Below are 14,942 nucleotides of genomic sequence, written 5' to 3' on the forward strand. Positions count from 1 at the left end.
AACTACATAATACATACAAACATAACACAGATATTCCAAAGGGAAGCAGTTGGTCACAAAGGATCACATATAACATCATTTATAAGAAAGGTCCCCAACAGGCAAATCCAGAGAGAAGGCAAGCAGATTGTTTGCCAGGGTTTCAACAGGAGCTGGGACTGGGGGAAGGGGCTCAATAATCATGAGAATTCTGTCTCAGCTAAGAAGTTCTAGAAGTAGACAATGAGAATGTCTAGGGCCTTGAACTGTCCTTGAGCTCCTTTTGCTCAGAACTAGTGCTCTACCACTTTAAGCCATAGCACCGCTTCTCATTTTCAGATAGTTCATTGGAGATAAGAGTCTCATGGGATTTAACTACAATCCTCAGATCTCAACCTCCCGAGTAGCTAGGATTGCAGGTGTGAGCCATCGCCACCTGGCTCATTTTCATCTTTTTTTTTTTTTGCCCGTCCTGGGCGTTGAACTCAGGGCCTGAGCACTGCCTTGGACTTTCTCAAGGCTAGAGCTCTACCATTTGAGCCACAGCACCACTTCTGGCTTTTTCTATGTGTGTGATACCAAGGAATCGAACCCAGGTCTTCATGCATGCTAGGGAAGCACTCTACCACTAGGCCAAACTCCTGGCCCTCGTTTTTTATCTTTATTTTTTTTTCCAGTCCTGGGGCTTGAATTTAGGGCCTAGGCACTGTCCCTGTGCTCTTTTGCTCAAGGCTAGCACTTTACCACTTAGAGCCACAGCTATACTTGTAGGTTTTGAGTGGTTAGTTAAGTCTCATGGAGATATCTCACATCTTTTGATCTCAGCCTCCTGGGTAGCGAGGATGTCAGGCATGAGACAGACAGTTGGTGGGCTTTTAGATATCTCACTCTTCTCTAGCCTGACCTGGTGTCTGGCACCATTCTGCTTCTGTCTGAAGAAGAAACCTCTGTACGTGCTGGCTTGTTGCGGTGGCTCCCAGCTCTCCTGGTCCTGAGCCTGCACAGAAGGAAAGGTTCGCCTACCCTCTTGCCAACAGGATTTGGCATGCATTTCACCCCAGAGAAAACCCAGCAGGGAGTGCAGGTAGATTCCTGCGCGTGCGCGCCCGTCTCACAGCTGGTTTTGAGATGAGGTCACCCTGATGCCATCTTGCAGGGTGAGCACTGTTATCTCCAGGGAGCCTTGCAGAGCCTCCCCACCCATCTCCACTCCGGGGCGAGCTCTGCCACGCTCCGGCCCCACGCAGTCCCCAGTGGCCAGCTCCCCGGGTGACACAGCCGCCCCCCCCCCCACTGGACCCGGAGTGGTCCGGCTGTCCGTCCGCCTCCAGCCCTGCCCCGGAGGGGAGGCCCTGGCTGTGGTTCTGCCCTTGTGGCGCCAGCACCAAGGACAGAGCTAGCCCATAGTAGGCGCTCAGTAAATTCGCAGTTAGCCCTGCCCAGGCAGGAGACGGGGTGGGGGGTGAGGGGGCTGAGCCAGGGTCTGCTGGGCTGGGGGCCTGGCACGGGCAGGCCTGGTCCCGGGTGCTGGCTGGGGGAGGAAGGCGTCCGTGCGCGGGGACAGGGCGGTGGCCGCAGCCCCCGCCCCTCCTCCTCCTCCCTCCAGCCGCCTCCCCCCAGCGCCCGCCCGGGCTCCCCGGCCTCCGCTTCCGGCTTCCCAGCCAGTCCTCTCCTCTTCCAGGCTCCGACCAGGGCAGGGTTTCCGGGGGGAAGGCTTAGGCGGTGACACCGCGCCCAGCCTCCTCCTCCTCCTCCTCCTCCACCCGCCCTCCCTCTCTCCATCCCTCCCTCCATCCCTCCCTCCCTCCCTCCCCCGCCACCTCCGTCCGCCCGCGATCGCCGGCCGCGGGGAAGAAAGGAGCGCAGGAGGCGGAGGTAAGACGCGGCGCCCGGCGAGGCCGGCGCGAGCCCCGAGGCGGGGCGGCTCTGCAGACGCCCGCGGAGGAGGCGGGAGCTGGGGCCCGGGCCCGGGCAGCCTCCCGCCGCCCGGGCTCCGTCCCGGGGCCGCCCCGGCCGGGCCACAGGAGCCCGGGCCATCACTACCTCCCAGCCCGGGGTCCAGGCCCAGCCCCCTCCCCCAGACCCGGGGTCCAGACCCAGCCCCCTCCCCCAGACCCTGGGTCCAGGCCCAGCCCCCTCCCCCAGACCCGGGGGTCCAGGCCCAGCCCCCTCCCCCAGACACGGGGGTCCAGGCCCAGCCTCCTCCTCCCCAGACCCGGGGTCCAGGCCCAGCCTCCTCCCCCAGACCCGGGGGTCCAGGCCCAGCCCCCTCCCCCAGACCCGGGGGTCCAGGCCCAGCCCCCTCCCCCAGACACGGGGGTCCAGGCCCAGCCTCCTCCTCCCCAGACCCGGGGTCCAGACCCAGCCCCCTCCCCCAGACCCTGGGTCCAGACCCAGCCCCCTCCCCCAGACCCTGGGTCCAGGCCCAGCCCCCTCCCCCAGACACGGGGGTCCAGGCCCAGCCTCCTCCTCCCCAGACCCGGGGTCCAGGCCCAGCCTCCTCCCCCAGATCCGGGGTCCAGACCCAGTCCCATCCCCCAGACCGGGGGTCCAGGCCCAGCCTCCTCCTCCCCAGACCCGGGGTCCAGGCCCAGCCTCCTCCCTCAGACCCGGGGTCCAGGCCCAGCCTCCTCCCCCAGACCCGGGGGTCCAGGCCCAGCCTCCACCCTCAGACCCGGGGTCCAGGCCCAGCCTCCTCCTCCCCAGACCCGGGGTCCAGGCCCAGCCTCCTCCCTCAGACCGGGGTCCAGGCCCAGCCTCCTCCCCCAGACCCGGGGTCCAGGCCCAGCCTCCTCCCTCAGATCCGAGGTCCAGGCCCAGCCTCCTCCCTCAGACCGGGGTCCAGGCCCAGCCCCATTCCCCAGACCCGGGGTCCAGACCCCAGCCTCCTCCTCCCCAGACCCGGGGTCCAGGCCCAGCCTCCTCCCTCAGACCCGGGGTCCAGGCCCAGCCTCCTCCCTCAGACCCGGGGTCCAGGCCCAGCCCCCTCCCTCAGACCCGGGGTCCAGGCCCAGCCCCCTCCCCCAGACCCGGGGTCCAGGCCCAGCCTCCTCCCCCAGACCCGGGGTCCAGGCCCAGCCTCCTCCCCCAGACCCGGGGTCCAGGCCCAGCCTCCTCATCCCCAGACCCGGGGTCCAGGCCCAGCCCTCTCCCCCAGACCCGGGGTCCAGGCCCAGCCCCCTTCCCCAGACCCGGGGTCCAGGCCCAGCCTCCTCCTCCCTCAGACCGGGGTCCAGGCCCAGCCTCCTCCCCCAGACCCGGGGTCCAGGCCCTCCTCCTCCCTCAGACCCGGGGTCCAGGCCCAGCCTCCTCCTCCCCAGACCCAGGGTCCAGGCCCAGCCCCCTTCCCCAGACCCGGGGTCCAGGCCCAGCCTCCTCCCTCAGACCGGGGTCCAGGCCCAGCCTCCGCCCTCAGACCTGGAGTTCTAGACCCAGCCTCCTCCTCCCCCAGACCCGGGGTCCAGGCCCAGCCCCCTTCCCCAGACCCGGGGTCCAGGCCCTCCTCCTCCCTCAGACCCGGGGTCCAGGCCCAGCCTCCTCCTCCCCAGACCCAGGGTCCAGGCCCAGCCCCCTTCCCCAGACCCGGGGTCCAGGCCCAGCCTCCTCCTCCCCAGACCCAGGGTCCAGGCCCAGCCTCCTCCCTCAGACCCAGGGGTCCAGGCCCAGCCCCCTTCCCCAGACCCGGGGTCCAGGCCCAGCCTCCTCCTCCCTCAGACCCGGGGTCCAGACCCAGCCTCCTCCCTCAGACCCGGGGTCCAGACCCAGCCTCCTCCCTCAGACCCGGGGTCCAGGCCCAGCCCCCTCCCCCAGACCCGGGGTCCAGGCCCAGCCTCCTCCCCCAGACCCGGGGTCCAGGCCCAGCCTCCTCCCCCAGACCCGGGGTCCAGGCCCAGCCTCCTCCTCCCCAGACCCGGGGTCCAGGCCCAGCCCTCTCCCCCAGACCCGGGGTCCAGGCCCAGCCCCCTTCCCCAGACCCGGGGTCCAGGCCCAGCCTCCTCCCTCAGACCGGGGTCCAGGCCCAGCCTCCTCCCCCAGACCCGGGGTCCAGGCCCAGCCTCCTCCTCCCCAGACCCAGGGTCCAGGCCCAGCCTCCTCCCCCAGACTCCAGGGTCCAGACCCAGCCTCCTCCCTCAGACCCAGGGGTCCAGGCCCAGCCTCCTCCCCCAGACCCGGGGTCCAGACCTAGCCTCCTCCCTCAGACCCGGGGATCCAACCCTAGTCCTCCTTCAGGCCCAGCCTCCTTCCTCAAACATAGGAGTCCAGAGCCCAGCTCCCCTTTCAGACCCAGGGCTCCATAGGCTCAGCTTCCTCCCTCAGACCCGGGGGTTCAAGTCCAGCCTCCTCCCTCATACCCGGGGTCCAGGCTCAGCTTCCTCCCTCAAGTCCAGTGGGTCCAGGCCCAGCCTCCTCCTCCCTCAGACCCAGGGTCCAGGCCCAGCCTCCTCCTCCCTCAGACCCAGGGTCCAGGCCCAGCCTCCTCCTCCCTCAGACCCAGGGGTCCAGGCCCAGCCTCCTCCCTCAGACCCAGGGTCCAGGCCCAGCCTCCTCCTCCCTCAGAACCAGGCATCCAGACCCCAGCCTCCTCCCTCGACCGGGGAGTTGGAGCACTCCTTCTCCTGAGGCTCCGGGCTTTCCACCTCCACCCAGGCCCTTGGGCTGATTTCCAGCCTCTCCCAGAGCATTCAGCCTAGGATCCTGGGGCAGAAGCGGCTGGCTGACTTGATCTCTTCTGTATCTCTGTTGTTCTCTGTCTGCTTGCCGTCTCTCCTGGCCCTGCACGGCTCCCGTGTCTGCACCACGCTGCCTGTCCGCCCTTGCCCGCACCCCCACCCCTGCTCCGGGATCCTCTCTCCATCCCCCGTCTCTGGCCTTGCCTGACTGCTTCTTGTCTTCACGCCCCCTCGCCCCTCCCCTGACCCCCTTCCTCTCTGCCCCGCCCCCTCCCCTGACCCTTCCCTCTGCCCCTCCCCCGCCCCGCCTCTGGCCCCGCCCCTTCCCTCTGGTCCCTCCCCACCGCTCCGCCCCTCATCTGCCCCGCCCCCTTCCCTGACCCTTCCCTCTGGGCCCGCCCGCCTCTGGCCCCCTCCCCCGCCCCGCCTCTGGCCCCGCCCTCCCCTGACCCTTCCCTCTGGCTCCGCCCCTCCTCTGGCCCCGCCCCCTCCCCCTGCAGGCATGGATCCGCAGCCGCCTCCACCCGCCCAGGGCGGCCCTCACCGCGGCCGGGGCCGGGGCCGGGGCAGGGGCCGAGGCCGAGGCCGGGGCCGGGGCCGGGGGGGCGCCGGGGCCGCGCGCGCGCCGCTGCCCTGCCCGACCTGCGGCCGCCTCTTCCGCTTCCCCTACTACCTCTCCCGGCACCGGCTGAGCCACTCGGGGCTGCGGCCGCACGCCTGCCCGCTGTGCCCCAAGGCCTTCCGCCGGCCGGCCCACCTGTCCCGCCACCTGCGCGGCCACGGCCCGCAGCCCCCGCTGCGCTGCGCCGCCTGCCCGCGCACCTTCCCCGAGCCCGCGCAGCTGCGGCGCCACCTGGCCCAGGAGCACGCGGGCGGCGAGGCGGAGCTGGCGCCGGAGAGGGCGGCGAAGGGCGAGGTGGAGCCGGGCCCGGACGACGCCGCCGCCGCCCCCGGGCCGCCCGCCGCCGAGCCCGGGCCGCCGCCCGCGCCCCCCGCCGCCGCCGCCACCGCCCATCCCGCCGCGCCCGCGGCCGACGAGGCCGACGCCGAGCTGGCGCGTGCGGCCGGGCGGCAGGAGGAGAAGCAGGTGCTGCTCCAGGCCGACTGGACGCTGCTGTGCCTGCGCTGCCGCGAGGCCTTCGCCACCAAGGGCGAGCTGAAGGCGCACCCGTGCCTGCGCCCCGAGGGCGACGCCGCGGCCGACGGCGGGCCCCCGCCGCGCCCCAAGCGCCACCAGTGCTCCATCTGCCTCAAGGCCTTCGCCAGGCCCTGGTCCCTGTCGCGCCACCGCCTGGTCCACTCCACCGACCGCCCCTTCGTGTGTCCGGACTGCGGCCTGGCCTTCCGCCTGGCCTCCTACCTCCGCCAGCACCGCCGCGTGCACGGCCCGCTCAGCCTGCTGGCCCCGCCGCCCGGCCAGGCCCCCGCCGCCGCCGCCTCCCGGACCTCGGGGAGGGCGCCCGACGGGGGCGAGGCGGCGGGCGGCGAGGCGGGGCCGAACGCCGAGGCCGGCCCGGCGCGCGCCCCGGCCGGGGAGCCCCGCTTCTGGTGCCCCGAGTGCGGCAAGGGCTTCCGGCGCCGCGCGCACCTGCGGCAGCACGGCGTGACCCACTCCGGGGCGCGGCCCTTCCAGTGCGTGCGCTGCCAGCGCGAGTTCAAGCGCCTGGCCGACCTGGCCCGCCACGCGCAGGTGCACGCGGGCGGCCCGGCCCCGCACCCCTGCCCGCGCTGCCCGCGCCGCTTCTCCCGCGCCTACAGCCTCCTGCGCCACCAGCGCTGCCACCGCGCCGAGCTGGAGCGCGCGGAGCTGGAGAGGCTGCAGGCGCAGGCCGCGCCCCCGCCGCCGCTCAAGCAGGAGGCCGAGGGGCCCCCCCTGACCCCCCCACACATCAAGGAAGAGCCGCCCTCCCCGGGGACCCCGCCCCAGCCGCCGCCCGCGCCCCCGGTCTTCCTCAGCGCCTCCTGCTTTGACAGCCAAGACCACTCGGCCTTCGAGATGGACGAGGAAGAGGTGGACAGCAAGGCCCCCCTGCGAGGGCTGGGCGGCCTGGCCTCCTGACCCCGCTCTCTCCCTCTGAGGCGGGAGGAGAGAATTCCTCTCCCCACCCCTCCCACCCTTGACCCCGCGGCCGGGAGGCCTGAGCCCCCACCACCCCCACTCCCACCCCCAGACCCCCAGCCCGCGCCAGGGGCGCTCACCACACAGGGAGTGGAAGGCAGACGCCTGACCAGGGGTGCTGACCCGGGGGTTCGCCCCAGCCCGCCCGTCCCCCGTGACACACACTGGACACTGTCACCTCTTCAGGACTGCCAGACTCTGGGAGTCCCAGACAACTCGGCTCTGTCCCCCATTCCCCTGTCTGTCCGTCTGTCTGTGAATAAATGTGCGTTTGTGAAGATCAGGAGTGAGGCTGTCTGTGAAGTGGGGGGGCTGTCGGCCATGGGTTTGGATACTGGGGCTCACACCTCACCATGTGGTGGGAAAGGAAGAGGAGAGGCTGGGTTTCCAGGGTGGCCACCCTGCAGTCCTCCCCCCCTAACTCATTCTGCCCCTCATCTCTCCACTGACTACGAAACTGAGAAGGCCGAAACGCGTGCTTCTGCCTGCAGGCGCTAGAATGCTAGAGCTTCTCTGCCCAGTGGGACCTTTTTATTTGTGGTGACAGAATGTCCTAGAGCTTTGCTGTCTGGTGTTGTATTGGCTGACCACATGTAGAATTAAGTAACTCGGAAAGAACTCTAATGGAATAAAATTTAAAAGTTCAGTTCCTCATCATAGCATGTCAAGGGCCAAACAAACCATGTGGGTGGTGGCTGCCAGCTCAGCCAGGAAAACTCTAGAACATTCCATCATAGGAGCAAAACCCGGAAGTGGAGCCTCTCTGGTGAGATGAGATTTGACCTTAAAGAAGATGGAAAGAACCGGGAGTGAGCAGAAATCACCCGGGATGAAGGCCAAGGGGCGCATGAAAAGACAGTTTAACCAGTTCCAATGTATGTGGTACCAAGGAATCAAATCCGGGTTTTCATGCATGCTAGGCAAGCACTCTATCTCCTGACCAAACTCCTGGTCTGTCAGCAATTCTTTTTTTATTTTTTTTTTATTTTTCTGCCAGTCCTGGGCTTGAGCTCAGGGCCTGAGCACTGTCCTTGGACTTTCTCAAGGCCAGAGCTCTAGTGCTTGAACCTCAGCACCACTTCCAGCTTTTTCCTATGTATATGGTATCAAGAAGTCAAACGTGGGTCTTCCTGCATGCTAGGCCAAACTCCCCTGCCCCTGTCAGCAATTCTTTAGTTACAACCAGGTGTGACTAGTTCACACCTATAATCATGGAAAGAGAGCAGAAACATCACAGTTTAAGGATAGAGAAGCCCTCAGTCTACCATCTCTGCTTCCTGCAAATGGGCAACAGCAGGCATCAAGAGAAGAGGTCAAGTCTTAGCAGAGAAAGTTACCAACCAAAGCCAGCATGCAATAACAATTTGAGTTAAAAACCCCCTGAGGAGCCTACAAAGTAGCCCAAGAAGAGGCAAAGTAAACACTTCAGTTCTCACTGTAGCCTATTGTGGGAGCCAAGTCACAACAATACACTGTTGCCATCCCTTCCCTTCAGCTCTACTTGCCTCAGGAAGAAAGATGTAGCCAAACATTGACACAAACAAATTAGGGACCAATTGAGACAAGAGCCAGATCCAAACCAAGGCTGGGGTTATAAACCTCATTATGGGAACAATGGGGTTCCCAGATCCTTTCAATACATCACAGCCAGGACCTGTCCAGGAGCCTTTGTGGCTCCAATGACCATATGCAAATGAGAGGAGGTACTGCTCGCCAATCTCTCACTTATCCTTGTCCGTGCTTGGCATTCCCTATGATGCGCTACTTCAATGCCACCTACCAAGGTCAGACACCCAGTCAGCGCAAGGTCAAACACCAAACCCATCAGGGGAGTGAGGTGTTCTGTAGCTCTGCTTACAGAAGGGATGAGTAGAGGCCAGAGGTAGACAGGTCATTGTGTAATTTCAACTGTCATGAGTGCCATTTGTCCCTTTGTAGTGACATTTTATTTAATAAACTTTATGTCTGGGGCATTACTAGATTTACAGAAAAAAAACAAACATAGTGTATGCAGTTCCCATCACTCATTTTTTATTTTTTTTTGGCCAGGCCTGGGCCTTGAACTCAGGGCCTGAGCACTGTCCTTGGACTTTCTCAAGGCTAGAGCTCTACCACTTGAGCCACAGCACCATTTCTGACTTTTTTCCTATGTATGTGGTACCGAGAAATCGAACCCAGGTCCTCACGCATGCTAGGCAGGCACTCTACCTCTAGGCTAAACTCCCGGCCCCCCATCACTTTCTTTTTAAAAATAATAATTGTGGAGCTTCTTGTTCTTGGGAAAACTGAAACATCATCAAACACACACTTTCAATTTTATTACTTTTGGTGAATTATGACAAACAGATACACCTGGTCAGCACAAAGCCACTTGACTGCCAGGGACTCTCTGGTCACTACTTGGCAGTACTGAGGGCCGAGTTCAGGATTCAGATGTTGCGTGGGGTGAGGGCAGACCTCAGACCTGGGAGCTGCCATAGCGCTGACCACATCTGTCTTACTGACTGAAACAGGGTATCCTTGGCTTCTTGCCCAGGCTGCTCTTAAACCACGATCATAACCCAGGAGTTTGGCCTTGAGAAAAGTCTAAGGGCAGTGCCCAGGCCCTGAGTTCAAGGCCCAGGACTAGCAAAAAAAAAAAAAAAGCTCAGGGACAGGGCCCAGGTCCTGAAATTCAAGGCCTAAGACTGGCAAAAACCAAAAACAAAACAAACCAAAACCCATGATCCTCTGACTGCTTCCAGAGTAGCGGGATTTGGTGATTCCGTTCTTGCCGGTCCTCCGGCTGGAGCTCAGCGCCTGCTGGCTTTACCTGAGCTTTTGGGCTCAAGGCTAGCGCTGTACCATTTTGGGCTCCAGCACCACTTCTGGTTTTCTGGTGGTTTGTTGGAGATAGGAGTCTCACAGACTTTCCTGCATGGGCTTTAAACTGCGATCCTCAGATCTCAGCCCCCTGCATAGCTAGAATGACAGGCGTAAATGTGCCTGGCACCCAGCAAGCCCCCCCCTTCCACGCTTTCCTTAATGCCAGTTACTAACAGAAGAACAAATAAATAAGGCAGCATCGGAGATTGCTGGAGAGGAAGACTGGGTCTTGTGGAGTGTGCGGAGCATTCTGAGCAGCAGCTGGTGCCAGGGAAATGCCAGCTGAGCCCGTGTCTTGGGAGTCAGGGCACATCTTCTCTCCCCAGGATCCAGAGGAGGTCGCCACCTTCCTCAGTGGTGGGTACCAGGCCTACAGCTCCTGTGCCTGCCCTCAGCCTGGCCCGGGGCCCACCCCTTCCAGATTCCAGGCTGGGGGCCAGGTCCCACCTCCTCTGAGCCCCTTATCTCACCACACCCCAGGCTGTGCCAGCCACTGACAGCCTCCAAGCACTTGCAGGCCTGTCTGCCAGCTTCCCAGCTTCCCACCGTGGGGCTTGGCTATCTGTCACTAGCCGATGGGATTTGTGGCCTCAGGAGGCAAAGGGACCTGCAAAATATGGCAGGGGAAAGCCATCCAAGATCAGTGGGACGAGAAGAGATCCTGGAGAAAGGGAACCCAGTGAGGGAGAGGTTAACCAGAGCTGAAGCTGCAGGCTTCCCTGCCCAAGCCTGGCTGTGAAGGGGTGGACCTCCAGGTCTCAGTCTCCTGAGTAGCAGAGGGAGGAGGGTGGACCAGGTGTGAGCACATTCACACATACACCACACACACCACCATCTGTGGCCATAGTCACCAGGCCCTCCCCTACCCACACTGAGCAGCTGCAGGAGGCTTCCAGCCTCCTGGCTGAGTTTCGGGGTGAGATGTGGAGGTTCGTTTTGCTAGCTTGTATTGTAGCACAGCAGCCAGCCCAGCAGGTATTGGGTAGTTCACGATTCCATGATTCCATTTTCCTGGCTCGCTCTCTCTCTCTCTCTCTCTCTCTCTCTCTCTCTCTCTCTCTCTCTCTCTCTCTCTCTCTCTCTTTCTCTCTCTCTCTCTCTCTCTCTCCCCTTCCCCCTTTTAACTTGCCAGTCCTGGGGCTTGAACTCAGGGCCTGGGCACTGTCTCTGAGTTTCTTTTGCCCAAGGCTAGTGCTCTGCCACTGAGCTATAGCACCGCTTCCTCCTTTTTCTGTCTATGTGGCACCGAGGAATGGAACCCAGGGCTTCGTGCATGCTAGGCGAGCAATCCACCACTAGGCCACATTCCCAGCCCCTGGAACTTTCCTTGCTACTCTAGTTTGGGCTGAGTCTCTGTTTGGCAACCTCCACCCCCAACACCACTCCTGACAAACACCGTCACCCGCTGTGGCACTAGTGGCTACCAGTAAGTCTACACATTTGAGGACTGCTATTCCAAACCAACTCAGGAAGGAAGTCCCTACCATTCTTATCTCTAATTAGCCAGCAAAAAGCTGGAAGGGGAGCTGTGGTTCAAGTGGGAGAGCGCAAGCCTTCAGTAAAAACAACATGGGAGAGTGTGAGTGCCTGGGTTCAGGCCCCAGTACTAGCACAATAACAAAAAGAAACAGAAGAACAGTTACGGTCCATCGCTGGTCTGCACTGCACCCTGGGCCCCCAGCCCTGGGCCGGCACCTGCTGAGCTGTGGGGGTAGAACAGGACCAGTGTTCAGTGTTCCCAGACCACAGTGCCCCGAGACCTGGCTGCAGGAAACACAAGTCAACTTTGAATGGAAAAAGGAGAAGATAATGACCTGGCTGAGCTTCTGTCCCCAGGGCCTGGCTTACAACATCTACAAATAGCTCGGAGCTCAAGGGCGTGAGATGCGCCGGGCTGGAGTTTGAGTCCCAGCTCAGCCGTTGACCTGGGGCGGGACTCCGGGCAGAAGACTTAATCTCCTCCAGTCTCTCTTTCCTCAACTATGAAGCACAGCTAAGAATAGGGCCTGCCTCCCCAGAGCCGACAGAAGGATTAACACGGGGGCTGGTAATGCACTGAGTTCTGCAAGTACGAGCTAGAATCACTGCTAATCACACCGGATTCACTGAGCCATTACAAACCCACTGCGCTGGGCCTTCCACCCGCCTCTCCATTCATGCACATTTCCTGACACCGAGAGAGAATTCAGTGTACCCTGGGCACCCCAAACTCTTCCCATGTGACTGGAGTGGTGGGTGAGTTGGGGTGAGGCAGGAGATAAGTTGGGAATAGGTGCCAGCAGCAAACACAGGCTCTGAGCCAGGCTCAAGCTGCAGGGCAAAGAGGAGCTGCGGTCTGTGACTGAGAAGGGGAGGCATTGGGGAAGAACTATTAGAAAGATGCTTAAAAAATAAGTAGGTGAGGCGGGGAAGGTGGCCTAGGGGTAGAGTGCTTGAATAGCATCCACGAAGCCCGGGGTTCAATTCTTCAGTTCCACGTAAACAGAAAGAGCTGGCAGTGCTGTGGCTCAAGTGGTAGAGCTCTAGCCTTGAGAAAGTCAAAGGACAGTGCCCAGGCCCTGGGTCCAAGCCCAGGACTGACAAAAAAAAAAAAAGGTGAAAATAATATTGATGGCATGTTTATCTCACTCAGGACCACCAGCTTGTCCCACCCAGCCAGGTAAGATTGGTTTGTTTTGAGACAGGTTCTCTCTCCATCAGTAACAGGCCAGCCTTGAACTCTCACTCAGTCCTCTTGCCTCAGCCTCAGGAGGGCTGAAATTACAGGCATGTGTCACCATGACTGATGGTAGCTGTGCTCTATAAAAGGTGCCCAGGACACCAAATTAGCCACTACTGAGCCTCTGCCCCTGGGGAGGAGAGGTCAGGCTCCTGACAAACTGACCACATTTTCACCACCAGTCAATACAGAGCCCTGCTGATTGGTGGGTTTCTATTTAAAGGCACATTTTTTTCCCTCTGTTGGCAGAACTTGGAATTGAACTCAGCACCTTTTGATTAAGTGCTCTACCCCTTAAGACACACAAGCACACCCCGCCCAAACACACTCCCAGCCCCTCTGCTTTTCATTTGTTCCTCAGAGAGAATTGTAGTTTTGCCCATCTGGCCTTGGAGCACAACCCTCTACTTCCCCTCCCCTGGTGTGCTGGCTCCCCCTCCCAGTGCTGGCTCTCTGGCATAGACCCGTGGCCAGCAGGGCTACATCACAGCCCTGAGGGAGCCTCCCTAACAGCTGGTTCCTCCGTGCAAGCCAGGTGCAGGGGCTCACACCTGTTATCCTAGCTACTCAGGAGGTAAGACCTGAGGATCCTGGTTCAAAGCCAGCCTGGGCACAAATGGGAAGGGGCTGTGGCTCAAGGGGCAGAGCCATAGCCTTGAGCTGAAGAGGGACAGTGCCCAGGCCCAGAGTTCAAGCCCCATGACCTACAAAAATAAATAAATAAATAAAAAGGAGCTGGGCCGGTGGCTCACGCCTGTCATCCCAGCTAATCAGGAAGCTGAGATCTGAGGATCAAGGTTCAAAGCCAGCCTGGGCACAAAGAGGACCTGAGACTCTTATCTCCAGTTAACCTCTAGAAAACAGGAAGTAGGGCTCGGCTCCAGGGTAGGGTGGTAGCCTTGAGCTGAAGAGCTCAGGGACAGCACCCAGGCTGAGTTCAAGCCCCATGACCCACAAAGAAAAAAAAGTCAGGACTATCAGTACATGATAGCCATTCAGGAAGGGACAAGAAAAAATGATCACAAAAAGTGATCAAAAATGAACAGAAAGCATGAGATACTATCTGGTAAACAAACAATAGGAAAAAAAAAAGAGCTTGGTGCCTGGCTCAAGAAGTAGAGCACCTCAAGGCCTAGCATTCCAATCCCAGTCTTGCAAAACATTGTCCTGGGTCCAAGCTGCGATGAATCTCATTTCACACATGAGAAACTGAGGCATGGAGGCTGTGGTCCCCTGCTCACTCAGCCAGGAGGGATGGAAGTCAGGAGAGAGGGTGGTAAGAGGCCCCCGAGGGCTGGCTGGCATCGGGGACAGGCAGATAGGTCTCATGCGCTGAGGCCAGCTTGAGAGAGGGGCGTATGTGCTCTGGGACCAGGCCACACCTGTGTGTCGAGGTCACTCCAGGTGACCCCACAGAGTAACACTGCTAAATGGGGAGGTGCAAAGCCTGTGGGATCACTGGGGAGCTTCTGGGGGAGGGCGGCTGCCTGGGTCCAAGGCCCAGGCCCAGGTGGCAGCCTCCCTAGCCTGACCTTCAGCCCCTGCTCAGGCCCAGCCCACTGGGTGCACTTGGCTCCAGAGTTGCCCAGAAGCCTGGAGGCTCTGGACTTCACAGAACCCTGGCTCTGGAACCCAGGCTCTGCTGCTCTGTGCCTCCATTTCCTTGCCAGTCGCTGGGACTCCCAGCCTGTTCAAAGACCTTCTCTATGTACTCTGGGATGAATCAGCTAGCAAACTGGGAAAGAGAGTTCCAGGGACCAGTCAGCAGACAGGCCTCTTGCTGCGTCCTTTTCTGAGAGTTTGGAGATTTGAATGGGCTCCTGGAGAAAAACACAACTGACATGGGACACACATGCTGATTAAAACTCCCCATAAACCACAAAGAGAATGCGACCCAAGCACTGCGACCAACTGAACAGAACCTGAATACAGACAAGCTAGTGGCTTTTTTTTTTTAATGGGTCATGTGGCTTGAACTCTGGGCCTGGGTGTTGTCCCTGAGCTCTTCAGCTCAAGGCTACCACGCTGCCCCTTGAGCCAAGCCCCACTTCCCATTTTCTAGAGGTTAACCCGAGATAAGAGTCTTGGATCCTTTTGTTCCCAGGCTGGCTTTGAACTCTGATCCTCAGATCTCAGCGTCCTGAGTAGCTAGGATGACAGGCGTGAGCCACCATGCCCAGTGCTAGTGGCTAATTTTAAAGGACTTATCCAGAATGGCTGGGTATCAGGGGCTCACACCAGTACATTTCCCTACTCAGGAGGCTGAGATCTGAGGGGCATGTTCAGAAAGCCCTTGAGACTTATTCGCCAATGAAACAGAAAAAGAAAAAAGAAGCCAGAATCGGAGCTGTGGTGATCACAATACTGTAGCTGACCTGGGAATGTTCCCTAATGTTAGAAAGATGTACACCTGGGTGCACACAGGTCCCGTCCCTGACCTGTTTTATAATGTCCAGATTTTATGAAAGAAAACTTTAGGTACAATGGGGAAGTCTGCAGGAGAGCTTGAGGAGTCCCCAGCTCTGTCGCAAATGTGCTCTGGGTGGGTGTCAAGACAAGGGACCTTATTTTCTTGGGCTGGAGTTTTTCA

At 60.7% G+C, this 14,942-nt stretch overlaps 1 protein-coding gene across 1 annotated transcript; it reads left to right on the forward strand.

The window, feature by feature from the left end:
- The first annotated feature begins 1,785 nt into the window (after positions 1 to 1,785).
- Positions 1,786 to 7,046, forward strand: Znf579 (zinc finger protein 579). Its single transcript, XM_090322939.1, has 2 exons — positions 1,786 to 1,854; positions 5,150 to 7,046. The coding sequence occupies exon 2, from the start codon at positions 5,152 to 5,154 to the stop codon at positions 6,706 to 6,708; it is 1,557 nt and encodes a 518-aa protein (XP_090179065.1). The 5' UTR covers positions 1,786 to 1,854; positions 5,150 to 5,151; the 3' UTR covers positions 6,709 to 7,046.
- Positions 7,047 to 14,942: the final 7,896 nt, after the last annotated feature.

This window comes from Megascapheus bottae, chromosome 31 (assembly GCF_031878675.1).
Source record: "Megascapheus bottae isolate mThoBot1 chromosome 31, mThoBot2.hap1, whole genome shotgun sequence".
Taxonomy (NCBI): domain Eukaryota; kingdom Metazoa; phylum Chordata; class Mammalia; order Rodentia; family Geomyidae; genus Megascapheus; species Megascapheus bottae.